Source organism: Anomalospiza imberbis, chromosome W, assembly GCF_031753505.1.
Source record: "Anomalospiza imberbis isolate Cuckoo-Finch-1a 21T00152 chromosome W, ASM3175350v1, whole genome shotgun sequence".
Lineage (NCBI taxonomy): Eukaryota > Metazoa > Chordata > Aves > Passeriformes > Viduidae > Anomalospiza > Anomalospiza imberbis.
Window position 1 is genome coordinate 5,140,075 of NC_089720.1, and position 26,732 is coordinate 5,166,806.

General features: G+C 37.8%; 1 protein-coding gene and 1 long non-coding RNA gene across 5 annotated transcripts in view; one reads left to right on the plus strand and one right to left on the minus strand.

The window, feature by feature from the left end:
* LOC137464250 (transportin-1-like) overlaps positions 1–26,732 on the minus strand; it is a 141,616-nt gene that overhangs the window by 48,674 nt on the left and 66,210 nt on the right. For all 4 annotated transcript variants that reach the window (XM_068175552.1, XM_068175549.1, XM_068175550.1 and 1 more), the window contains 5 exons: positions 25,415–25,521; positions 24,728–24,861; positions 18,271–18,352; positions 10,668–10,790; positions 4,958–5,076 (listed from right to left, as the gene is read on the minus strand). In XM_068175552.1, coding sequence (XP_068031653.1) covers positions 4,958–5,076; positions 10,668–10,790; positions 18,271–18,352; positions 24,728–24,861; positions 25,415–25,521 — 565 coding nt within the window. The remainder of the gene's footprint in view (positions 1–4,957; positions 5,077–10,667; positions 10,791–18,270; positions 18,353–24,727; positions 24,862–25,414; positions 25,522–26,732) is intronic.
* LOC137464258 (uncharacterized) overlaps positions 21,239–26,732 on the plus strand; it is a 360,835-nt gene continuing 355,341 nt past the window's right edge. Inside the window, exon 1 of the long non-coding RNA XR_010994136.1 lies at positions 21,239–21,288. This is a non-coding gene — a long non-coding RNA (uncharacterized lncRNA). The remainder of the gene's footprint in view (positions 21,289–26,732) is intronic.

A 26,732-nucleotide genomic window follows, 5' to 3' on the forward strand; every position in this document is an offset into this window, starting at 1 on the left:
ACAGGCCTGTCAGTCTCACTTCAGCATCTGGTAAAATTATGGGGAAATTTATTCTGGGACTTATGGAAAAACACTTGAGAGACAACACAGTCATTGGTCACAGCCAGCATGGGTTCATGATAGGGAAGTCCTGCTTAATCAACTTACTTTCCTTTTACAAGGTCACCCATCTAGCTGACAAAGGGATACCAGTAGATGTGAGGATTTTTGGATTTTTAGCAAATCTTTAATACTGTTTCTCACAGTATCCTTCTGCACAAAATGTCCAGCACACAGCTAGAAAGGTTTATAATAGACTGAGTGAACAAGTGGCTGACGGGTCAGGCTCAAAGGGTTATAGTAAATGGGGTCACATCAGACTGGCAACTGGTTATCTGTAGATTCTCCAGGGTTCAATTTTAGGGCCAGTGCTCTTTAATGTTTTTATTAATGATCTGGAAGCAGGAATCAAATGTACATTAAGTAAGTTTGCTGATGATACTAAAGTAGGAGGAGCTGTGGACTCCCTGGAGGCAGAAGCACCCTGCAGACAGACAAATCAGAGGGCTGGGCAATCACCAACCATATGAAGTTTCAAAAAGAAAAGTGCTGGATTCTGCACCTGGGATGGGACAACCCTGGATGTACAGACAAACAGGAGAACAAGAGGCTGGAGAGCAGCACTACAGAAAGGGACCTGGGGGTTCTGGTCGATGGGTAGTTGAATGTGAATCAGCAGTGCCCTGGTAGTCAGGAGGGCCAACCGTATCCTGAGGTGCATCAGGCACAACATCACCAGCTGGGCAAGGGAGGTGATTGTTCCACTCTGCTCTGCACTGGTGCGACCTCACCTTGAGTGCTGTGTGCAGTTTTGGGCAACACAATATAAGAAAGATATAAAGCTATTAGAGAGCATCCAAAGAAGACAGTGAAGGGTCTCAAGGGCAAGACTTATGAGGAGTGGCTGAGGTCACTTGGTCTGTTCAGCCTGGAGAAGAGAAGGCTGAGGGGTGACCTCATTGCAATCTACAACTTCCTCAAGGGGGCCAGCGGAGGGGGAGGTGCTGATCTCCTCTGCCTAGTGACCAGTGACAGGACCGGAGGGTATGGAATGAAGCCACATCAGGGCAAGTTCAGACAGGACATTAGGAAAAGGTCATGTCACTGGAACAGGCTCCCTAGAGAAGTGATCATGGCACCAAGCCTGACAAATGTTCAAGGAGCATCTGGACAAAACTCTTAGTCATATGATTTAGTGTTAGATAGTCCTGCAAGCAGTAGGGAGTTGGACTTGATGATCCTTATGGATCCCTTCCAACTTAAGAGATTCCATGATTCTATGTCAAAATAACACATAAATAAAGCAAGCTGGTTTTCAGTTAGCTGGTCCATAATTTTGGCTGTAACCACACTTCCCCCCCACCCCCAACAACAACAACAAAATAAAACCAAATAAAAAACCCCAGATAAAAACTTAGCCGGATAACAAATCAGCACCTTAACCATACTCCATTTCATGAGGTTCATTAATACTTTGTAATCTGAAAAAGTTTTAATTTCTAACTAGATGTAGCCAGATGGCACAACTGAGTTTTACACTTTAAAAATAGGATATTCTTCCACATGATGAAATCTATTTTGAAGTACCTTTCAGAAATTAAGTCAAAAAACTTTTCAGTAAGAATTCACACTTCCAAAATATGCTCGATAAACAAGTTATTACGTTGGCTCTCCTGTATACCATTTGTCACTTTACTTACCAGTGGCTGAAAACTCTACCTTGCTGCTCTTAAGGATGGAAGTCTAACTACATCAAGCCCTCCTATCCTTTTGTGATTACTTCAAGTATCACTCCTTAAGACAAGTCCCTGACATTGGAGAGATCTTGACATTAGTTGTCATTAGTCTTTATTAGAACTTTACTAAGTTATTAAACTGGTTATGGCCATGGGTCTCCAATGGTAATGATGTATGGCAAAAAAAAAGGACTAGGGAAAAAAAAGTCAAGTATTTCACATATAAACACATTCACTACAAAAATTAATCCGTAAAAATAAATATATGTATTACATGCCAAATCAAGTGAATACTGAAATCACCATGGACTGACCAAGTAACAGCAACAGACTCAGTCTCTCTATATTCTACAGCTGAGGAGTATTGTTTCTGAAGGTATTCAGGCCAGCAATAATAGTCATGCATCTCAATGGCAATATGAACTAAACAAAAATTTCCCTCAAATTACAACTGGAACATGGCATTAACCTGTGTATAGGCATAGTGGCAAGAGGCAACCACACCACTGCTCTGTGGAGCAAGAGAGATTGATTTTAGTCATGGGAGCATTGTGGTGGTGCATCCCCCCCATCCTCGGGCTTGCCCTACGATCTCAGAAACTCCAGACAAATCTTGACTGAATCAGCTGAGCGGTGAAGCATCCCTTGACCATACCACTTGGGCACTGAAGTGTCTCTGACTGTGCCAGGAGCTCTTGCATGATATAGGTGGGAACAACACTGACCACGACAGGAACATCATCTGCCTGACCAAAGTGAAGAACAAGGATATGCAGTTATCCTTGTTAGCCTTGGTAAATAATTTACCTGATTCATAGCCCAAGTGAAGTGGTACCATTGTTACAAAACCTTTTTAAAATTAATCACAGCCCAAGTGGAACGGTACTATTGTTACTGAACTTTCTGGGAAAAAAGTCCAGTAGTTACCAACTTGGGTCAGTGAGGCCCTTTGAGCACTCTTGAACTGCAGTGGGCTGAGTCAGCACCTCCCTCTGAGTGGGGCCTCTCAGAGCTCGCAATCCCTCAAGTTTGTGATACTCAAAGGACCATCACTGATGATGAGGCCTAGGCTGATATTTCCCCCCCATCTCCATGCTCCTCCAGGTGCAACCCTTGCCTGTTGGGAAACGCAAAGGAAATTGATGTGAGTATTTCACTGAACCTTAGGGGAGTTTTTGATAGGTACATTTACACATGTAGAAATAAGTGCAGACATGGATTTACCTGTGTGTGTGTGTGAATTGATTATGGTATGAATGTTTTTATAGTGAATCTATAATTAAGTCACTGTTATAACTGTAATAAATCCTACTGAATAACTTTTTAAATGTTAAATTAGTCAATGATTAAGTGCTGCTAAAGTCTTCTGCACCCTTATCTTTTGCATCCATATCCTTGGCACCCTTACTCCATTTTGCATTCCTAGTCTCCATGCAAATCATTCTAAATTGATTCTAATCCAATTTTCCTATGTATGCTTCTTCTATGTAGTAAGAGTGAGCCTTGCCATCAAACTCTGTAAAGTCACACTTTCACAAATACATATTAAAACTTGCTTTTTGCCAGTACCTTTGATGGTGACTCTGAGAAGCTGAAACCACTTGTTCGCAACAATTACCTTCTGAACTTTCAATGAAAGAACAGTAAGTATTCAGATTAACACCCATTACTTGGCATTTCTGCAGCATACTTCATGAAGTATGCAGGAGGTATGTATTTTATAAAAAACCTACAGGAGCAAAATAGAACAAGATATTAAACAGGTTTCTAGAAGATCTTGTCCCACTTAATCCAATATAAAAAAGACCTAAGGTTATAATCAAGTATTGTCAAATTTATATAGCTCCTTAATCAAAAAGACTCTCCATGCTTTCAACAAAAATGACATTGAAAGATAAGAGATATGTAATGTTACTCTTATCTGCTTTACTAGAAATTTAAAAGCTTCTTAAAAAAAACACAAAAAACAAGGATGAGGCTGTTGTAATGTCAATGTTCATGTAGGACAGAAGAGGTTCACAATTTATACTGAGAAGGTGACTAGTATTAATATGTGTGTTGGGAAGGAGGTAAGTAGAATCAAGAACTGTACTATCATTCTTTTGTATTTTAAGCTATAAGAGTAGGATTTAAGTAAAAACATTTTAAAATTCAAAAGTGATTTTTCATGACATTGGTTCTTCTGTTTTCAATTCCTATTCCTGTACTGCTACAGCAGCTGCTTTAATCTCAGTTATGCTTTCTAAATGCTTATGAAAACTGAAATTTGGAAAGTCTCTCCCTTTTTTTTTTAATTGCTTTACATCTAAAATGGTAATTTTTGCTGGAAATAATGCATTTCTCCTCTCCACACTTTCACTGGAAGAGCAGAATCACAGACAGAACCGCTTTAGTGTTTTCAAAAATCTTCCATGCATATATCAAAAGTTGGGTCTTCATTTACTGGGAACACTGAAGAATTTGTTTCCTATTGAAAAAGTCTTTAGTCTGGAAATAAGTTATTAGCACTGTTGAAGACATGCAGATATTTAAATCCCAAGCATGGGTGTTCAATTCCCATTCAATCATGGATCTACATTTTAAGGCTTATGATAATTTTTGAAACTTACAAAAAAGTTTTTGAAGCTTAAAAACTACTGTCAGTCTGAAGAAGCATGAAAAACACATTATGCATGCTTTCAAGCTTAAATTGCCCTGGCAATTGATATGAAATTGATTCCTAAATCTAAATGATTTTGTTATTTTGTTATGTCTTCATAAAGATGGGGAACCTCTGGCATGACTATGCACACAGAAGCATTGCACAGAAATGCTCACAATAGCAGTTGTCAAGAAAACATGTTCATGGTACACCAGATATTATAGGTAATGTCACATGGAGATGTTTGTTTAAGCTTAAGCACATGTTAGTATACCTTTGCCTCCATCTGATACTTAACAGGATGTTAAGCTTGAGATAAAGCACCAGTGACACAGTTTAGGTTGCCTCGGGAACCAAGTCTGAAATCCTCAAGTCTTCTCTGTGATACAGCCATTTTTAATATGTACAAGAACTAGCTAGAAGAAACTCCTCCCAAGCATACAGCAAGCTAGATACAGTCTCCAAAAGAGTAACCAGGAAAAAGTTAACTGAAGTTTAAGGATGACTTTCAAAATAACTAGTTCTAATTCTTAATACTTACTTAGCAAGATGCCGACATAATACATCTTTACAAATTGACTGTTCAGCCAAAGTCAGCCAAAACTCACAAGCCTCCAAAGCAACATTTTCATCTTGGTCCTGGGTCCTTTGAAGCATATACTACACAAAAAAAAACCACAATCTTGTATAAGTTTTAAGTGAAGAAGCTATCGACATTGCAAAGTATGTTTGCAAAAATAAACTATGCTCCCAGAGTAATTTTGTTTCTTTGGGGCAATGGGAAGAAACAGATATAAAAGACTACTTAAGGCTATAGTGAGAATAAGCCGAGACTTATTTCTCAATGCTAATGATTGAGATTCTAAGTTTTTTCCCAGTTTAAGTGAGAACATTATTACCAAAAATCTATAGACAGAGACCCAAGATAATAAACAGTTTCCTGAGAATAGTGGGGGGATTAAAAAATTATTTTCCCACTCCTCCCCTTCTCCTTTTGAATAAAAGAGTACAATTACACACTTAGTAAGGTGGAAATACTTTTTATATCCAGTACCATAAAAAAGCCTCTCTTTCAAATATTGATTATCTGACAGGATGCAATTAAGTAGAACTCATAACAGGGGAAAAAAAAGTCTCACTTTTTCCAAGTATGAATGGTAATTCAGACATTCAGTATCAAATCTTTAAGCTTGCTGTTAAAATTTAAATCCCCTTAAACAAAAAATAATCAAATACCTGCATAAGCAGAAAGGCTAAATATACCACGGCTACACCAGCAGTTTCTTGTACATGACTTCCAAAGCAATTTAAAGAAAGTTCTTGCAACTTCCAAAACAGTAATTTCTGCATTCTTCCATGCCAGCTCTTATTTCTGAAACAGTTGGTCCTTCCACTCATTTTAGAAGCCTCATGGAAGTCCATGCAGCTACCTTTCATCACACATTGATTTAAAATGAAGAAAATAAATTCTCCTTCAGAATACCATTTTGTTCTCAAAATTAAATAGAATGGGGCAACCTATATTATCCTTATGCATTTCAGGGATGCAAGATTTGCAACAAACATATCCCTTTCTACAGAACTGCATTCCTACAGGGCTGCATCCAAAGCAGCATGGGCAGAAGGTGAAGAGAGGGGATTCTCCCCTTCTATTCTGCTCTCCTGAGACCCCACCTGAAGAACTGTGTCCAGCACTGGGGTCCCAACACAAGAAAGACATGGACCTGTTGGAGCAAGCCCAGGGGAGGCCACAAAGATGCTCAGAGGGCTGGAGCTCCTCTTCTATAAAGACAGGCAGAAAGACTTGGGGCTATTCAAACTGGAGAAGTGAAGGATTCGAGACCTTCTAGCACCTTCCAGGATTTAAAGGGGCTCCAAGAGAGCTGGAGAAGGACTTTTTACAAGGGCATAGAGTGATAGGAACAGGAGAAATTGTATTATGCTGAAGGAGGCTAGGTTTAGATGAGATATTTGGAAGAAATTCTTTACTGTGAGGGTGGTGAGGTCCTGGCACATGTTGCCCAGAGAGGTTATGGACTCCTCTCCCCATTTCTGGCAGTGTTCAAGACCAGTCTGGATGGGACTCCGAGTAAACTGGTCTAGCAGAAGGTGTTCTTGCCCATGTGGGGGAGGTTGGAACTAGATGATTTTAAGGTCCTTTCCAATCCAAACCATTCTGTGATTCTATGAAATGCACTAAATTGCAAGTGTTTCCTAAAAGATCATTATTGTGATTAAGAATTGATGGCAACAAAAATACTGCTCTATTCTGAGTTATGAACAGATTACAGCTTGGAAAATTTGAAAAACGTCCTATCCATTTGTCTGTAAACTGCACGCTGATTCTCCTCCTGCTTTACCCTCTCTTTCTCTCTGGGCCTAGCTTAAAGCTACAGGTCCCATTTCTGAGCAAGAGAACAGATGATGGGGATACCAGCATCATAAAGTCACCCCAGGACACCATTGCAAGCAAGGTTAATTAATACAACTGAAGTGATTTGGCATTTTTCCCCAGAGGGCTTGAAAATCAACACTTTTGTTGTATTCAGTTATTTGTCACAAAGACAAAACCAGAATGACAAAAAGTAATGTCTGCTTGAAGGTTCTCCTCACTTTGTCATTTCGTCTTTAAGCACGTATTATTATATATGCTCCATGAAGTTAGATAGCAGTAGATTGAAAAGGCTACTTACACTCAGTGGTATAACAGCCATATACACAGCCTGGAAATCATAGAATGGTTTGGGTTGGAAAGGACCATAAAGATTATCCAGTTCCAACCCACTGCCATGGACAGAAACACCTTTCACTAGACCAGGTTGCTCAAAGCCCCATCTAACCTGGTCTTGAACACTTCCAGGGATGAGGCAGCCACAACATTGCTGGGCAACATGTGCCAGGGCCTCACCACTCTCATAGGGAAGAATTTCTTCCTAATATCCAATCTAACCCTGTTCTCTAACAGTTAAAAACCATTGCCCCTTGTTCTGTCACTACACTCACTGATAGAATCCTTCCCCATATTTCTTGTAGGCCCCCATAGTAAAAACAGTGATACTAGTATCAAAGCAAAGTATGGGAAGAGTATTTGAAGGCTTTTAGTTTTTTTTTAGTATTCTTGTGCCATACTTTAATGAGTACTTTTAATGATAGGCTAAAAAAGTGACTTTAGGCAATGGAAATAGTTGCTTCCCAACAAAAAATTACAAAATCGCATAGGAACATTATTCAGAACTGGTTTGCATACTCTGTAACAGTGATGTCTTAGTCTTGCTATGTCAAACCATCAAGAAAAGAATGATGCACAATGCATTAAGAAAAATCCTTTGAGCAGTAAAAGACGTCTATCTGAAAGCAACAGGATGCAAACAATCTTATTTCTTTAGCAACAAGCTGAGTTTGCGTGTTATAACTTCATACTATCAACACCATTTAAGTAATGTCATTATGCATTGTAAAATAAAAAGTCAAAACTTCTATTGAAAAAGATCTTAGGCACCACATGCCTGGCTAAATATGCTATATGAATATACAAGTGCAATCTAATAACTGAAATCTATTAGGTCAGTCTACTTCTGATATATTCTGTTGTCATGTTCTCAGACAAAGGAGGGAGGAAAAAAAAACCCACAGAGAAATACATATCTGCTTCTGCTCACCTGGAAGTACATGCTCAAAAAACCCACTGAAATTGAAATTTGACTATCCCTGTTCCTACAGGAACTTGGCAAAACAGTTAATATTAAACCTGTCTAGCTTAAAAGCATGACACTGGCCAAGACCTATCTTAGAATCACTACCAAATTATTAATATTCTTAACTACTTTAAAAGTAATTTTCCGTAAGCATAAAAAACCCCATCATGTGGATACCAGTTTCTCTCTTTTTAAGAATTCCTTCAGTTAGAGCAGCCATTATTAGAAGCATTCAGCTTGGAGGCATTCAAGCTTCAAAAGGGCAAAATCAGACTCATTTGAATGAAAAATAGTCAGGTCTCAGATATTACACTGTCACATATCAATATGTATGTATACAGAACTGGGCAAATCAGTAACAGTACACAGTAGTCCCAAAACTGCAGAGGAAGGGGAGGAAGTCTGATCTTGACAAAAAATTCACTACTGCTGTCTTAAGATGCCTAATAATAGTTTTCTCAAAAAAAGAAGGGATACAAGAGAATACAATCTTGGATCTTCTGGTTGCTGACATAATTTCTACCTGCAAAATCCAGAAGTTCCTTACTGATTTGTTTGCTGACAACCCCAAGTTGTGTGGTGCGGTCGACACGCTGGAGGGAAGGAATGGCATCCAGAGGGACCTGTACAGGCTTGAGAGGTGGGTCTGTGTGAACCTCATAAAGTTCAACAAGGCCAAGTGCAAGGTCCTGCACCTGGTCAAGGCAACCCCAAGCACAAGTACAGGCTGGGCAGAGAATGCATTGAGAGCAGCCCTGCCAAGAAGGACTTGGGAACAGTAGTTGACAAGAAGCTCAACATGAGCTACCAATCTACACTTGCAGCCCAGAAGCCAACTGTGTCCTGGGCTGCATCCAAAGCAGTGTGGGCAGCTGGTCAAGGGGGATGAATTCTCCTCTACTCCACTCTTGTGAGACCCCCACCTGCATTACTGCATACAGTTCTGAGGCCCCCAACATAAGGAGGATATGGAGCTGCTGGAGCAAGTCCAGCAGAGGCCACGAAGATGCTCAGAGGGCTGAAGCACCTCTGCCATGAAGACAGAGAGAGTTGGGAGTGTTCAGTCTGTTTCCAGTTCAGAAACCTGTTTAGAAAAGAAACCAGACTGTAGAGCACCTTCCAGTAATGGAAGAGGGGTTGGAACTAGATGATCTTTAAGGTTCCTTCCAACCCAAACCATTCTAGGATTCTATGATTGCAGGAGGGTGAAGAGTCAGAGAAGTTATCACTTGTTGACAATATAATCTCCAAAGCTTTATTGTCTCTCTCTCCAAAAAAACACCAAACCAGACCAAACAAAAGAAAAAAATCTATCTCAAGTACCAACAATGCCTACTTGTCCTGTGTTAGATGAGAAGATATGTGCCAGGCTTGGTGCCATGGAATTCCAGACAACACTAGACAGATGCTACAAGTCACCTCAATTTTATGCCTCTCTAATGCCTTGGTCCAGAAGCAAAAAAAACAACCTGCTTCATATTGTCTGGACTTGGCACTTATGGAATTTGACACTGGGTTATGACCCATTTGTTCTTATATGTACATGAGAAAGATTCTGATCTTTGTTATATTTCCAGTCTAGCAAGTAGTGCATGTAAAGGCTATCTAGAAACTGCCAGTATTTCCCAGAAACATGGAAATTACAACTCAGTTGAGCAAACAAGTACCAGTTGATTGGTCTTGTGGTAGGCAAGTCTGCACTAATCTAGAATAATCAAGGAACTATCCAAAGACGTCCACCTATAAAATTGAATGCAATGGCAGGCAGCTTTGTTAGTAGCTCAAAGAGCATCTCAGATATTTAAAATTACATTCCTTATCCTTGCTGTGGCAAAAGATACAAAAAAGGTGACAGCTTCAATGTGTAAACTGTAACAGTATCAGCACCAGAATGAAGATTTTTTACATGATCTCACTTGTGGTCAGGAAATGCCTGGCTGCTCCATGGTATAGCTGATCCCGGCAATTTCAGGATCAATTAACTTAAAGAAGCATGAACAACTGCCATATGTACTGTCAAATACAATGTCATGTTGGCAATTATCGAAGCAGCGCAACCCCTCTGCATGGGGAATAACGCGCTCTGACTCCATGTTGCAGAAGGCTGAATAATTGTGTTTATTAAGCTAAATTATATTACATTATTACTATACTATACTAGAACTATATCATACTAAAAAGATACTAAAGAAAAACCCATGACTGTCTCCAGACAACAGGAGCAGCAAACAAGAGGAGCAGCAAATAGAGATAAGAATTGTTTTCTTCTTTCTCTGAGCTTTCTCACTGCATCACACAACTTCCCAGGAAAAATCCTGGGAGAGAGAATCATGTCTCTCTCTGTTCAGAGAATGTGAATACCACAGGCAATTAGCTAAAAAGAAACTGTTGTAACTTCAGTCTTGAAGGAAAACAAAGAGTAGGCAAGCAAAAATGTAAAACAAAGAGTAAGCAAGCACAAAAGTAACATACCTATTCTGATGTACGCTTTTAATTTGCTATTATTTCTGCAATTCCAAACATGTTTCAGCATACAATCGGAGAAATAAGACTCACCTCAACTATACTAATCATATGAGGAAGCAGGCGATCCATTCGAACTTCTAGCAACATTACCAGAGCACGACAAACATTTTTGCGTACTTCAGGCTCCTCATCACCAGCCAGTGCAAAAAGATTCTGTTGGAAAGTAATACCAGTAGAAAAGCTTCATTCATCTAGTTCAACTTGTATTAAAATTTACATTATTGGCAAACTAAAGTATGCAAACGTACTTCTTTACCATCCCACCCCACACTTCAGAAAACTGTATTATTTCCTAAAGACATATGGTTTAGCAAATGAACTCTTCAGACTTTCAATGTGTATTGTTACCCAGTGTTTTGGTCATGTGTACATTAGACACAAGAACATTATTCCCTGAATTTTTTCCCTAAACATTAATGAAGTTCTGAAGCTAGAAAATGCCTTCAGAACATAACAGCAGCAAATAAAATACCCTGGTTAAGCCAAAACATCATCCTTCTAATCCACATTCAGTAGTAGTATTCAGAGAGACACATAATCTACACTCACTGACATGGTGATCCCTGTACTGAACTCTCCATCACATGGAAGTGACAGACTGCTGCCAGTACCTCTATGCAAGAAGAGTTTCCTGTATTTATGAAAAGGAAGCATTTTCAAAATACTAATTCCTTGGGTTGGGAGAGTGCTTAGACTAATTTAAAGATAAGCATGCAGAATGACTTTCAACCCATGGAGATTGAAGCTGAGAATGGGAAGCCATCAATGTGCAGTTTAGGGGTAGTGGAGGTTGTGAAACATGGACAAAAAATTAAAACTCTACAAGTCTTATAAAGATTTGTAGGGATGGTATGTTTATTACAGTGCTGGATGCATGTGGGGATCATTTTTCTTCAAAGGACATGCATGCTCTTGAGGACTCTTGATCTTTTTTTATTACCCTTTACTAGTTTACATATGCATAGAATTTCACAATAGGTTCATGCATATTCATTTTACTGATTTCCCATTACACTTACAGCTAGTTACACTTGTAGCTAGTTTTTTATCAGAAAGTACAGAAAGAACTCCTGGGTTACCCTGCCTTGTTTGCTTCAAGGATCAAGGAGCGTCTTTTATCTTTTATCTCTTCAGCTTGGAAATTCGCATTCTTTCTCTTCAGTTGGGGCAGTTTTACTAGTGCTGCAGAGTTACTAGACTAAACAGTATATTTTACTTATGGTAGCAAGCTCAAAGCAGCACATTTCACTTAAATTTAAATGGATTTCTACCTTGTTAAATTTTTACTCTGTTTCATTCCCCCCTTTCCAAAAGAAGATAAGTAAATTCTTTTACTTAATGCAAATCCTTACAATAATAAGTGTACACAATGTTTATTAGTATACATAAGTACAGTTTTTTGATTAGTGACTGGATGAATTTTGAAGTGGTAAATACTTTTAGTGTTAAGATACACATTTTGAGTATTAATAGTATTGCTTTTACAAATGTATTTTTTTAAGTTTACTGTTTGTAACTTCTTGTTTACTTTTTATGTTTACACTTTATGTTCTGAGAGCACTATTTTTTATTATTTAATTTTAGTGTGATGATGGGTGGATAATATAAATAGTGGTATTGCATACAGTAAGTACAAAGGTAGTGGCTACATTAGAAGTAGGATTATAGGTTATAGATGCTTTTGAGATTTCTTTATATAATTAGAAAATTTACTATCTTTTACTAGGATTGGAACTTTCTTTTAGAATTAATTGTATTATTTTAGATAATCTTTTGAATTTTAGCTGGAAAATTACTTTTACTCTTTTTCATATGATTAAAGTTGTTGTTGCTTGTATTTTTAACTGTGTTTGTATAAAACTGAAAGCTAAAGATATGTTATTTTGAACTTTATTAAGTGCTTTTACTATTAACTTGTGATTTTGGACTCCGGCCTTTTAGGGATAACTGTAGGGGTTATTTTAAGTTTGTTAGTTTACTTGTTGTAGTGGTTAGTTTCTTTATAGATTTAGTATATTGATTAAAACTTAGGACTAAGGTAATTTAGTATTGTTTTGGATAGAGTTATTTTAGGACTTTAATTATAACTATACACAAAACAATTCTATAAACAAAATTATAAACTACTCCCCCCAATATACTTATTTTGCTTGAATAAGTTTTAGTTAATTTAGTAATTGTCTTTTGGTGTTAATTTTTAAGGGGCTTTTGGGGCTTGCTTTATTTGAGTGTGGTGGATCTGGGTATTTTGTTTTTTAATCTTGGTTGTGGTGAAGGTGGTGAGAAGTATCTGGAATGGTTTTTTTATTGTGGTTTTAAAGGTTTTTTTGAAAGAGACTTAATGTATATATAATTCTTAGGTTGTATGTTATGTACTGGTTTACTTAGCTTTTTGTTTTCAATTTTAGCTATATGTATTTTCATTTTCTTTGACTTGTTTACTTAAAGTTACTATATAGGTTTTTTGTACTATTCTGGAAATAAAATGTTATTCTTTGGGAATAGTGACTGGAACTTTGAAAGTGGTATTATTTACCCTGGTCATCTTGATAGTTTTGGTGGGGAATGTTTTTGGTTATTTTGAAAATGTATTTGTTAATATTTATAAGTACTGACACCCCCCTTCCATGGGAGTTTTGAAAAGCTAATTTATTACTGTTGTTTAGGTTTATGGTTCTTTTTAATCTGATTCAGTTTTGGTCTGGGGTTATTTTTGGGGTTAGTTTGGAGGTAAGGATTACACTGTCAGTTTACTTGAGTGACAGTGGCATATAAATTCTTGGTAATGATCTTTTTAATAAGATAGGTGTTTTAAAAAGCTTGTGGAAACTACTATTTAAAAGTTAACTCTATTTTGATGTACTTTGTAACACTGGTAGTTTTGGTTATTTTGGGAAAGGAGCTATACTTTATAAAAGTTAAGTAACTACTTAACTTTTTAGTGTGTTTTCTGATGTTCTTTTTTTATTAGTGACTACACACATGGGAAGGGATTATTAGCTCTCTTTTAATGGTAGCTCACTTTTCTTGGTTATATGTCTTTTTTGATTAGTATTATTATATATTTTGGCTTACTTTTAAGGGAAATTTGTTTACAATTACTTTACTTTTTGTTGCTTTCTTTGCTTTTTTATCTACTAGTTTTTTTTTTTCTTTTTAATTTTGAGCTTACTTTTTAGTGTGTTTTAATATGTATACTTTTAGTATTTGGATTATTTTTTTAGTAGTTCCTTCTCTCTTTAGATAGTTCTATGTGTGTGTACAGTTTTGAATGCATTTTTAAGGCACGGGTTAGTGTGATAATTTTGGTTTTTGTGTAGAGGTGTTTCTTAGTAAGGGTAGTTACTTTTGTTAGTGAACTAGGTTTTTGTATCATCTAAAGGAGTGTTTTTTAAGTTTGGGTGGTTGGAGTAAGAAGTTTTAATAGTCTTTAGGTAATCATGGTGTATTTTTTTTTTTTTTTTTTTACTGAGAAAAGAAGCTGGGTTGATAATGTTATTTACTACTTTTTTATATTATCTTGTTTTACTATGATGGTTTGGTACTTTAGGAACTTTTGTGGTGAGAGCTGGTGGCTGTTCTTTACTTTTAGTGCTGTGGACACTGTGTGGGACACTAGTATAGTTATTTTTTGTCTTAGGGTAAACTTGTGTGTTTTTTGTATATTTAGTATGATTGTTGTTACAGCTTTGAGGTAACTTGGTTATCTTTTGACATTGTATTTAGTTGCTTGGAAAAGTAAGTAACTGCTTTTTGGAATGAATTTAAGTTTTGAGCTATATGGGAGAATATAAGAATAGTTCTGGTAGTTTTAAAGTTGGAGTTGATATGAGGGTACTTTTTTGTTGGTGAAAGGCTTGTGTGGTTTTTTTGTCTACTAGAGATCTTTATATGACGAACAGTCTAATTATAAACTTACAGTTAGTACTACTTTGCTATGTTTGTGGGGTTTATTTTAATATTCTGTATATTTGGAGTTCTAGGAAATTTGAAAGGCTTTTTTTTGGTGGAGTTTCTTAGGACTTTGGATTTTTGTAAGTTGTTCTCCAAACAGAGTGGGGGAATTTTTGAAGTCTTGAGGTACGTGGACTATGTGAGCTGAGTTTTGTGCTTGCTTTTAGGGCTTTTTTATTTAAATGTAAAATTTTTCTGGCTGGTTTTGTGGATAGGGAGGTAAAAGAAAGTATCTTTTAGATTTAAAACAGTAAATTAGGTTAGTTTAGATGTTAAACAAGTAATTAAAGTATATGGATTTGCTACTACAGGATATAAATATTTTGTTATTTTATTGATAGCTTTCAATCTTGTACTATTAATTATTGGGCTGATTTCTTCTTTATATTTTTTAGGGGGTACTGTTTAATTTTTACTGGTTGTGTCTTTTCCTTAAGCTTGATTACTATGGGGGGGGTGTTCTTCGCCCTCCCTGGTACATCAGAGGTTTATACTTTTAAAAATACTTGTCTTAATATTTCTTTATTAATTTCTTTCTTAATTTTAATGGTTGTTAATGTTAAACTTAATACTTCTATGTGCTTTTGATTATTTACTTCTAGAGTAATTTTTTTACTTTAGAATGTTTAATGAGTTGGGGATATATAAAAACTTGAAAATACTTTATTGTTACTTTAAAGGTTTGCAAAAGTATGCTTTTTTAGATTGGCTAGTTGTTTCTTACACTACAACATAATCATTCTCTATAGGTACTAAAGCTTTATTTAAAACTGAATATATGGCTTTTGTAATAACTAGAATTGTACCTTTTTCTTTTCTTCTGGTCTTACTGCTTTTTGTAGAGGGGTTTGTTACTTCTTAGTTCTGGATGAAATTGGACTGCTAGTAGGGGGATGGGTTTGAGTGGGTATACTTTTTGAGCTTGAGTCTTCTTTTTTTTGGGGGAGATTGTTTTTTATCCTCCCTTACCTTAGGAGGAGCTTTTAACAAATTATGTATTTCATTTTTGTGTTTTAGTATGATAAACTTTGTTTGATTTTATACATTGTTGCTTCATATTGTATGTTGAACAACACATTTGATTTGCTTTCTTTTTGTTCTTTGTTCTTTTTTAAGAGCCAACACTAGTGGGTCAGAGGGAACTCTGAACTTACAGTTACTTTGCTATTTTGGGTGATTTTTTAAGGTGAAAAACATATTAGTATACAAGACTTTGCTTTTTTGTTTTAAAACAGTATTAATTGCAATAAGGTATTATAATTTTTTTTTTTTGAGCCGCCCCTACTGGCGGCTTTCTCTTAGTGAACTCTTTAAAGGGGCTAGTTTGGGAACTTTTTTGCTTTGGTTAGTTTTTATTCTTTATACTATTTTGTTTCTATTTAACCTTTACAGTTTTTTTAAGGTTTTTTTTACACACAGACTTCTAGGTGGCAGGTATTAGATGCAATCTTTTACACACAAGTTTTAAGATCGCAGGTTTTGAATTGGTTTGATTAGGAACTTTTAATTTATACTTGGGGCATAGAACAGCAATACTATTTTTTTTTTCACAAACTTTGTATTGTAATAGTACTCGCGTAAGGTGCTAGTTTCTTAATGCACTAAAAGCTTTTGGGAATTGCTTGTAGGTTATTCTGTTTATTACTTTGGTGTTTATTACTTAACTTCTACGGTGGGTTGTTTTCAGTCTAGACTTACTATATTACTAGTTGAAGTCTGATAAAGTTTCTTTATATAAACTTATTTGTTTCCTCTATCTAAACTCTCTTTTACAAAATTTTAGTCTTTTTTAGTTTTTTTTTTGTACAATTTAATTATTGTTTTTACTGACAGTTACTTTTTGCTTTGTAAAAGGCTGTGTGTGTTACAGTAAAAACTTTGATATGTTTATAAATATAGACGCCCCCCTTTATTTTAAATTTACGAGAGTTAAGGCTTAAGTTGTGGGAGAGGAATTCTTGGAATATCTTTAATTTGTTTTACTACAGTTAAATTACTATACTGTAGTTTTTTTGTATAAAATGTTACACTTGTTGCAAACAAAATCTTATAATCTCTACAAACATAACATTACAATTTTGAGAATTAAATTACTACAGTGTGGGGGAAGAACTACATAAACTTACTGGGAAAGGTGGTATTTCTTAAAGTGCTTACTTTTTTTAACACAACACAGCATACTACACTTTAGCATCTACTTATATTAGCTTCCTTGTCTTTACACACTTTGGATACAATTAGAATAATAGTACACAGTAAAATTTTAGGAATTAAGTTTGAACTACTGGGGTAGAGGAACTCTTTTAAGTTTGTCAGCTATGGTTAAAATGTGTACACTTTACACAAATTACTACTTTTAAACACAATAAATGTCTTTACTTATGTTTTTTTACTTGTTCTACTTTTTTGCGGGGTAGTCTCTGCCCCCACAACTTATTTTAGTTGGTGCTTTGGGTTTTATTTGGTTGCTTTAGACACAAGTAGAACTTTCCTCCTCGCACTGCGGGTACACTTCCTTGTTCACTCGTTCACTCTCTTTATACACTACGCACTCACACGATTATAAACACATTAACGACACAGTGTCTGGATACTACAAGCATACAAACTTTGGGGTCATTTTACTCACTACCAGAGCCGCTCGTGGTCACTCTATTGAACAGTGAACTTGTCTCTAGTTGCTCTATCGGCTAATGAACTCATCTCCAGCCGCACTATTGGTTAATGAATTTGTTTCCAGACACTCTATAGGCTAATGAACTTGTTTGCAGCCACTCTATCGGTTAATGAACTCATCTCCAGGCGCTCTATCAGCTGGGCTGCTTGCAGGCACAGGAAGGAGGCTGGGTGCGTAGACGTCTCTGAGTGACTTAACAGTAGTCCTATCTCTCTCTCTCTCTTGGGGCTTTTTGATATATATATATATACTGTTTATCTGCACACTAGTAGGTCGTTGTCTATCTTTGCAGGTGGCAAGCTGAGAAAGAGGGGAGCCCCCTCTAGGGAAATTCCCTGGGGCACGCCAAGGAGGTTTGTTTTCTCCTCTGCCATTGTGAGGATAGAAAATCTCCTACCTGGTTTGACATAATGAAATGTGGATGAAAAATTAAAACCCTACAATTCTTATAAAGATTTGTAGGGACGGTATGTTTATTACAGTGCTGGATGCATGTGGGGATCATTTTTCTTCAAAGGACATGCATGCTCTTGAGGACTCTTGATCTTTTTTTATTACCCTTTACTAGTTTACATATGCATAGAATTTCACAATAGGTTCATGCATATTCATTTTACTGATTTCCCATTACACTTACAGCTAGTTACACTTGTAGCTAGTTTTTTATCAGAAAGTACAGAAAGAATTCCTGGGTTATCCTGCCTTGTTTGCTTCAAGGATCAAGGAGCTTCTTTTATCTTTTATCTCTACAGCTCAGAAATTCACATTCTTTCTCTTCAGTTGGGGCAGTTTTACTAGTGTTGCAGAGTTACTAGACTAAACAGTATATTTTACTTATGGTAGCAAGCTCAAAGCAGCACATTTCACCTAAATTTAAATGGATTTCTACCTTGTTAAATTTTTACTCTGTTTCAGTTGTAAAATATTATTCAAAGCTCTTGACAAATTAGATATGTTATTTGATTATTATATACTTACCCCTCCAAGCAAAAATACACTTACCTCAATAAAAGAATCTATGTGCAACATAAGAGCTTGAGTTCTGCTGATGATAAATTGATTGACACATGCAACAGCATGAGACCTACAAATTGAACAGTTAAAATATATATGTTTTTTATGTCTTAAACATTTTCTAAACTGTATATAGGCATCACAAACATTAGGAAGTAAATAACACCGTGTCTTAGGTTGCAAACGCAAGATGTGGCTGGGAGTCTGCATTCTATTGCCATCTGTTAGAACCAGGTGGGGGAGTTATCATCTGTTAATTGGGCCACCTGTTAAAATCAGGTGGGACAGGTTTCTTTATCTCTTCCTCACCCATCCTGCCTCCAGGGAGATATCTTCTGTTAATGGGTTATTGAGTCTCACTGCATGACTGATAAAATTACATCATCCCATTGTGAGATGCTCTGCCCAGGGGGAGGAGCCAAGCATTCCTACCTGGATATAATCTGAGATTTTGGAACACCACAGGCAGCCTTTTCCACTGGATTCCCAGAGAAAGACCAGGCCCATCTATACCACCACTGGACCTTCAGAGGAAAACTACATCCTTTCTACAGGCTCATTGTTTCAACAGAACTACATCTATCACTCCAGGAGGACTGCAGCCACCATTTAATCAAACTGCTACCAACATCCTGATCAATAGGGTGTCAGGTCGTATTCTGACTCTGTCAGTTCTGTTTTGCATCACTGCATTTTTATTTTTTCCTAATAAAGAACTGTTATTCCTACTCTCATATCTTTGCCTGAGAGCCCCTAAATTTTCAAAATTATAATAATTCAGAGGGAGGGGGTTTACATTTTCCATTTCAAGAGAGGCTCCTTCCTTCCTTAACAGACACCTGTCTTTTCAAACCAAGACACACTGTCCAAGCATATTCTATAGGCAAGAGGGATTAAATCTGAACATCTATATTGTTACCAATAAAAATTAGTAAACCACATTTTTAAGTACTACCTTATATTCCAATATATCTAATAAATAATTTTAAATTAAGTATTCAGTAAATAAGAACTATAGCAGGATGACTACCTGGCACATTTGTTCCAAACAGTATTTAAGGATGGTCTTTTCAGTATATTATGATTATCAATTTTCTCTGATATTGTTGCCAGATGAAGAATCATTTACACCTGGTGAGCTAACACAATACTTATTCTTCAAGGACCACTGGCCTATGGAACCACACAATGTTTTCTGTAGGAAGAAGAACTGGAAAGCAGCCAGCCCAGTTATGCCAACTTTTACCAGTTAAACAGGTGGTCAGGTATGACTTTGGGGTCGCCAACCACCAGGGACCACCAAAAAGAACTTCAGGACAGAAAAACATATGTGTAAAAGGGAGGGGAAATATGTTAATTACTTTGGGGAAATGATTATAATATGTACGTTTCTTCTGGGAAAGCCTATGTATATGTATGTAAAATATAGTATATAAACAGGAGCTCTTTCTGTACTCGGGATGCACAATATTTCAGAGGAGCTATCCCCCTGTGCATCCGGCTAAATAAAGAATGCCTGCTTCTTAACGCTACATTAGCGTTAAGGAGTTTTATTTTCACTGATTTTTGGAAACAGTGTTAATAATTCCATACAAGTTAACATGGTGAAATTTTAGCATGCCCTTCTTCATTGCTAAGTATCCAACTGCCTTTGCAAGATTTTTACCATTTAATGAGACCAATATGCATCAGTAATATAGTTGTAGCTTACAACAAATACACACTTGCATTAGGATACATAATAAAACAAATGTGGTAGAAACAAACTTAAAGTGAAGAGCTGGTTCTTCTATTCCATTTCATGCAAAGCCGTTGCTTACAAGTCTTTTTCATTCTCAGAGACACAAAAGCCAAATTATATAAGTAGAGGCACAATATAAAGCTACCTTTCAAAACCTCTGAAGATCCACTGAAGTATTTTACTAATCTAACTCCAAACATCTAGTCTCTTCAGACATTTCTTGGAAGAGAGTCTCATAAAACAGTGTTCGAAAGTTGTCTCTTCACAGATTTAAATACTGATAATATTTAAATACTATTAAGTACTAATAGTATTTTACTGACACAACTAATATTCTTTGCACTTCAGTACTACGTACTGAAACCAGGCCACAGGTCAGCAGATGATCTGCTTTAAAGTTGAAACTGGTTTACCTATTTCAAAGCAAAAGCTTATCTTCCTACAAGTGCCAGTTCATGCTTTGTTATATATTTTTCTTAGTGTGCATCTATTTTAGGGGAGTTTCTAAATCTTATTAAATCCTATCAAGATATATTCCTAGTTATACTCTTCCTTTTACTCTTCACCATCTATACTACTGCTGGCAATAACTGAGCCCTCCAAGTTGTAGAATCTTTTGATATAATTTTCAAAGAGGAGTCCAAAAACACATTTCAGAGAATCACCCATAACAACTGAGGTTGGAAGGGACCTCTATAGATCATTGGCCCAAGTAGGGCCACCTACAGCTGGTTGCACAGGACCACATCACAACAGCGTGAGAGACTGGAAGGGTTGCTGGCTTGAACATTTCAGGTGCATGTGTGGGGGAAGGGGCAGGTTGGGCCTTGCTCTGGTGTGGCAATGCCCTGCTCTGCACACCCTAAGCCCCCTGAGGCTTGTATTGCAGCCCCTGCAGGGGCTACCAATCATTGGCACACTGGAGGCAATGCTCCACACCCTGCCCCTGGAGCCCCAATCTAGCCCCAGAGTGGTCAGATGACTGGAAGTCCCACCCGGGGGAAGGATCCAGGAAAGCCAAAGGATATTTAACCAAGGACATGAAGTGAGCACATGTTTAGACTTTACTTCCTCTTGGAATTTCTATCAGCTGAACACTGCTGGAACCAGGAGTGGTAGCTATATTTGTTCTTTTCTATATCTTTTTTTTGTCTGTCTCTTTCTTCTAATTCCCTCTTCTTGGAGTTTTGAGTAATTTAAAATTGGATGGGCTTGGAGTTTGTTAAGTTGAATGGGCTAAGTTAATGCTTTGAGAAGTGTTTTATGTTGATTGAATGCTGCTCTAAACTTTTGCCAAAGTTCTCTGATTTTACAGAGTTGTGTCCTGGTTTATGGCAAATTTGGGAGAAAACCTCCAAAAAGGCCCCCCCCCCACCAGAAAGCAAACGCACACGGCCCCTCCCCCCAATTGGTTCGGGAAGAATTTCCTCAGAAAAAACCTGTTTATTTAACAGGCAAAGCACTCCCCAGCACACAAAATTAACAATACCAGATGACAAAACTCATTCGCCGCTCTGAAGAGATGACAAATTCAGAAAGTCTCTCCTGTAGGTGGTCGCTCTGTTATCAGTCCCTCCGGCGCTGGGAAAGGCTGCTACCCAGAGTAGGCCCTGGTAGGACACAAAGTGCGAGCTCTCGGTGTTTCCCCGGGTCCCAGTCCGGAGCAGGTTCAAATGGATCCAAGAAAAGGGAAAGAAAACCAGTCCAGGGAAAACTTGGACTACCTCAGCTAGCTAAACTAACTAAAAAGCAAAGGAGTGTGGTGTTCTGCGCCATCTGTGTCCAGCAGTCTGTGGGGGAGTGAGCAGGCTGATAACAAAACTCCGTGCTTCTTTGGCCTGCCTTCACTTTTCAGAGCCAGTCTTGAAGGCACAGAACATAATATCCAGCATAAACAGAACACACGATTGGGGATACAAGCATCATAACGTCACCCTAGGACAAGTTGACAGTAAATTTTTTTGTTGTTTTGATCCCTTGAGAATATCTTGTCAGTATTTCTCCTGTGTGTCAAACTTAGAGTACATGAACAACCATAAGCCCTTTTAAGAGTCTCATCAAGCGAGTTTTCTGGGGCCTTACAGATGGCTTTTGAATATCTCCAAGGATGGGGACTCTACCACCTCTCTGGTAACCTGTGCCAGTTCTTGGTCACCTTCACAGTAAAAAAAGTGCTACCCAATGTTCAGAGGGAATCTCCTGTGTCTCAGTCTGTGCCCACTGCCACACATCCTGTCACTGGACACAACTGAAAAGAGCCTGGCTCTGTCTTCTTTGCACCCTCCCTTCGGGTATTTATACACATGGATGATGTTACCCCTGAACTTCCTCTTCTCCAGGCTAAACAGTCCCAGCTTTCTCAGTCTTTCCTCATAGGAGAGATGCTCCAGTCCATCATCATTGTGGCCCTTTACTAGACTTCCTCTAGTAGCTCCATGTCTCTCTTGTACTGGGGAGCCCAGAACTGGGCACAGTACTTCAAGTGTGGCCTCATCTGGAGGGTGAGGGGAAGGATTGCCTCCCATGCTGGCAACACCCAGCCCAGGATGACATTCACCATCTTTGTGGCAAGGGCACATTGCTGGCTCATTTCAGGGTGTCATGGTTTGACATGAGAGACATTTATGGAAGTGATGCAAAGCTTCCAGCCTAGAAAGCTGGACACGCCTCTGTGAAAAACACATGTTAAAGACAAAAGAAACCCAGGAACTTCCTCTTTTGCTTCGGGCCTGGGGACAGGTAACAGGACCCGCCAGCCGGCTTGGCTAGGCTGGGCTGGGCGGCCCTGCCACAGAGGGCCGGGCCTCTCTCCAGGGGGGGTCCAGGGGACTCTGAGCCCCATTCTGGCCGGGCTGGGCCCCCAGCAGCTGCCAGACAGGAAGCGGGGGGAGGCTGCGGAGCCCTGGCTGGAGCAGAGCTGGCTATGGCTGTTAAGATCTTGCTGTCAGGTCCCCTCCGCCCAGCGCGGCTGAGACCAGAGGCAGCCCTGCAGCTGTGCAGAGTGGTCCTGCGGCTGGAACTGAACGCAGAGAAAACCAAAGACCAGCCATGAAGCCGATCCTGACACAGCCCCAGCTGCCGATCCTGCCACAAGTTACTGGCAGGTCAGGTGATCATTTGCAGGGCCCAGGCAACATGTTAACCCTTTCAGTGCTTCAATCCTCCCTTGAGTGAGAGAAAGGAACAAGATGCAAGCATGTAAAGGAACAACATGAAGACATCGAGGTCAGTGAAAAAGAAGTTAAGTCCCAGATGGGAGGGATGAGGAGATGCCTTGATTTTGGGGCTGAAATCCTCTTGTAAGCTATGGAGAAAAAGACTCTTTTTCCCTATAATGCATGAAACTATGGGGAGATGAAGGGTTCAAATTGATATCGAGCAAAGGCCTCCATGTTAAAGTAAGCAGATGTTTAAAGTAGCTGTGATCCCATGAGAAGTTTGAACATTGAAAGAGAGTAGTCCTGTGCCCCCAGGAGAAGATGATCTCTGTTCCCAGAGATGAAGATGATTTTAGAAATAGATAATGAGAACTTTTGCCTTTGAACAGCTCATCTTTAAAACAATACCCCATAGGTCGACATGGCCCATAGACAAGCTTTGGGAAGGCTTGTGGAAAATGGGAGGGTCTTCATGACTGCAGATTTCCCTGGGTGGCTGCTAGTCATGAAAACTGAGAGCCACGAGAGGACTGTTTTTTCCTCTTGTGGAGAAGTCTCCATAACATTAACAAGAGGGACTTCTCTCCCTAAGTGAACTGAAGAAAGACTATTTGAGAGGTGGTAAACTGACTGGAAATTTTAGGTTTTGTTTCTTTACATTGTCAATGGGAAAGAAAAGGTTGTGGAGTGAGGAGAAGTGTTCTGAAGGGTTTGTTTTGATTTCTATTACTTTTTGTCCTTTTAGTTACTGTTAATAAAATTTTCTTTATACCCTCCTAAAGTTTTGAGCCTGCTTTGCCTTTCTCCTAATCCTATCTCACAGCAGGAAGTGAGTGCATTGGTGATTGGCCAGCATCAAACCCTGCCACACTCTTTGGTGCATTGGGCCAGGAAATCTTAAAATTGGGGAAATCTTATATTGGCAAACCAAAACCACTACACAGGGTAAAAGCTACTGTTCTTGTTGATAAATATTAGCAATAACAAACTAATTTTGGAATTTTTCTTCTATACTTCTGTTACTTTGGATAGATTAATACTGTATTAAAGTAAAAGGATGTTGAACCCATTTAATTTGATCTATCTGAAAGATAAAGAGCTTTATAAGTTTTGGTGGAGTTAAAGCAGCAAAATACTTTTCTGCAAGAACTCAAAAACCATTATCAGCAAATGATTTTTTACTCTTTCATTGCTGCAGTCATAACAAAACAAATGCAAGATAGTTCTTTCTAATCAGAATTTGAAATTTTAACCACAGCATTGAAATTTTCATAATAATATGCAAATTCTTAAAAAATAATTTGATTTTCAAAGTCAGACAAATTCTTGATTTGGAAGATGCATAGAGAGGTGAGGCTGATCTAATAACTAAACAGATAAGCGTGGAAATGACCAATGCATGAAATTGCTGTGCCTTCTCACATTTGCATATGCAGGATCATTTAAAAAAACTACGTATGTTTTAAACTGATCTACAAAATATCAACCTCGCTGCTCATGTAAATAAATTTTTAGCAGATAACTTTAGTATAGCACCTAAACCTACCTTATTTTTGGACTGCTGTGTTTGAAGAACTGCAAGAATTTAGGTATCATAATATTGAGTGGTCGGTCCAATACATCACTATCTAAAATTTCAGCAGAATCTTCACATATCTTCTGAAGAGCACCAAATGCACCCTGTTTAAAAACAAAATCAAATAAACAAACAACAACAAAAAACCCAAAGCAAAAGAAAATCTGTTATTTTACATTTTGAAGAAAGCAACATTTCAGGGTTTTTACAGAACAGGTAATTTTAGCAAAAGACCACAGTAAATGTAGCTAATCAACAAAGTAAATGTAGCTAACTAAATATGGAGTTAAATTAAAATAGCCTTAAAGACTTTTTATTTAAGCACTTTATATTGTCATCTGTAAGATCTCAAGCTGGATGAGTCTATAACAGGTAAGTGGTAATTTTAATTTTAACATTCAGTGCTCATTTATTTAATAATATTTTTAAAAATGCTTAAAAGCAAAATTTTTAAAAAAATCAGACAAGATTTTTCTCCTCATAGCTTAAAACAGTTGAGCTGGTATTTATTTATTTTCCTTCATGAATACTGAAAAAAAAAAATATTATATATGTGCATACATACACAAAATACTATACATATATATTGTATCTATGAAGAAAGGCAAAAAATAATCAAATTTACATGATAATACATTTCAAAATAAGCCTCCTTACCTCACAGGTATTGTAATCTTCAGAATCCAACAGGCTGCAAAGCTTTGGTAAGAGGTCAGGCCAATTCTGCAATTCCCCTTTTGAAGCAATGGTTGTTATCAGAATGCCTAAGTGAATCAGAGGAATAAAGTAAATAAGATCTCATATATCTTCACAGGTTTCACACCATTTTTTCTCATTTTACTCTTCTCAAAGATCTAAGGAGTTAAGAAATTTCTTGTTTTATTAAGAGCTGTCAAGCATAAAAAGAGGAAGAACATTTAATTACAAATTATATTTGAAGGGCTTTGAAATGCAAAGGCAGGTTGCCCCTTCCTGCTGTCATGAAGGGCTCAGATGTGAGACATCAAGCACAAAGTAATTCCAGTTAAGGTAATAATCATGTCCAAACACTGCAGAGCAGGTTCTGCTCCAAGTTTACTAAAAACTGTACAAATCTTGACCTCCAGTAGAGTATCCATCTCAAGTCACCCCCTCTTTATTATGATACAAAAGTATGAACACTGGAAGCTGTCATTCAATAAAATGATAACTCATTGTTAAATTATGTGTTCACAACTTTATTGTTTACACAAAACATTAAGGGCACATGCTGATGTCCAGGTGTTAGAAATATAAATTGCTTGTTGGTAGAATTGCCTTGTTGAGGTTTAGGGCTTGACATGCTTCACTGATCTCAGACCTAGGGAGAGGTTACCAAAGCTTGGGGAGAAGGATGTACCCCTGATAGTGGACACAAAGAATGCAGAATTTACAGGCCATAAGGATATTTGGCAGAACTCCCAAGAAAAGGAAGAAACTAATAAAGCCAACTCAGCAACTGTGTTGAAATCAGCTCCAACTGGGTAAAAGGTAATTTTGGCAGGGGGAGATTGTGACCACTGACTCACAGATCACTGACCCAAGAAACCCACAGACCCAAAAGAAGAGGAAGACTGAGCATATGGACTAATTAGCATGGGAAGCAAGAGAATCATTAACCAATAGAAGGTAGAATACTAATTAATAAAAGAACTGGGTAACTTGTAGCCAATGAATATTAATGCCTTTGTTTGCTAAAAATGTATAAATAACATAAAGCTTTGATGACTGGGGAGCCAACCTTTTGTGGGTTACCACCCAGCTCCCTACTTTGTGCCTACTACAACAAAGAAATAGAAGTACCTCCTCCTCGGTGTGTGAATTGGCGCTGCGCACAGGGCATAAGGCCCATGTTCGGGACAAAAATTCTAAGACAGATACCTACTAACAGCTTACACACTATGGCAGGTCATCCAGTGACCAGCTGTAGGGGTTGGCTGATTCAGATCCAGCAGAG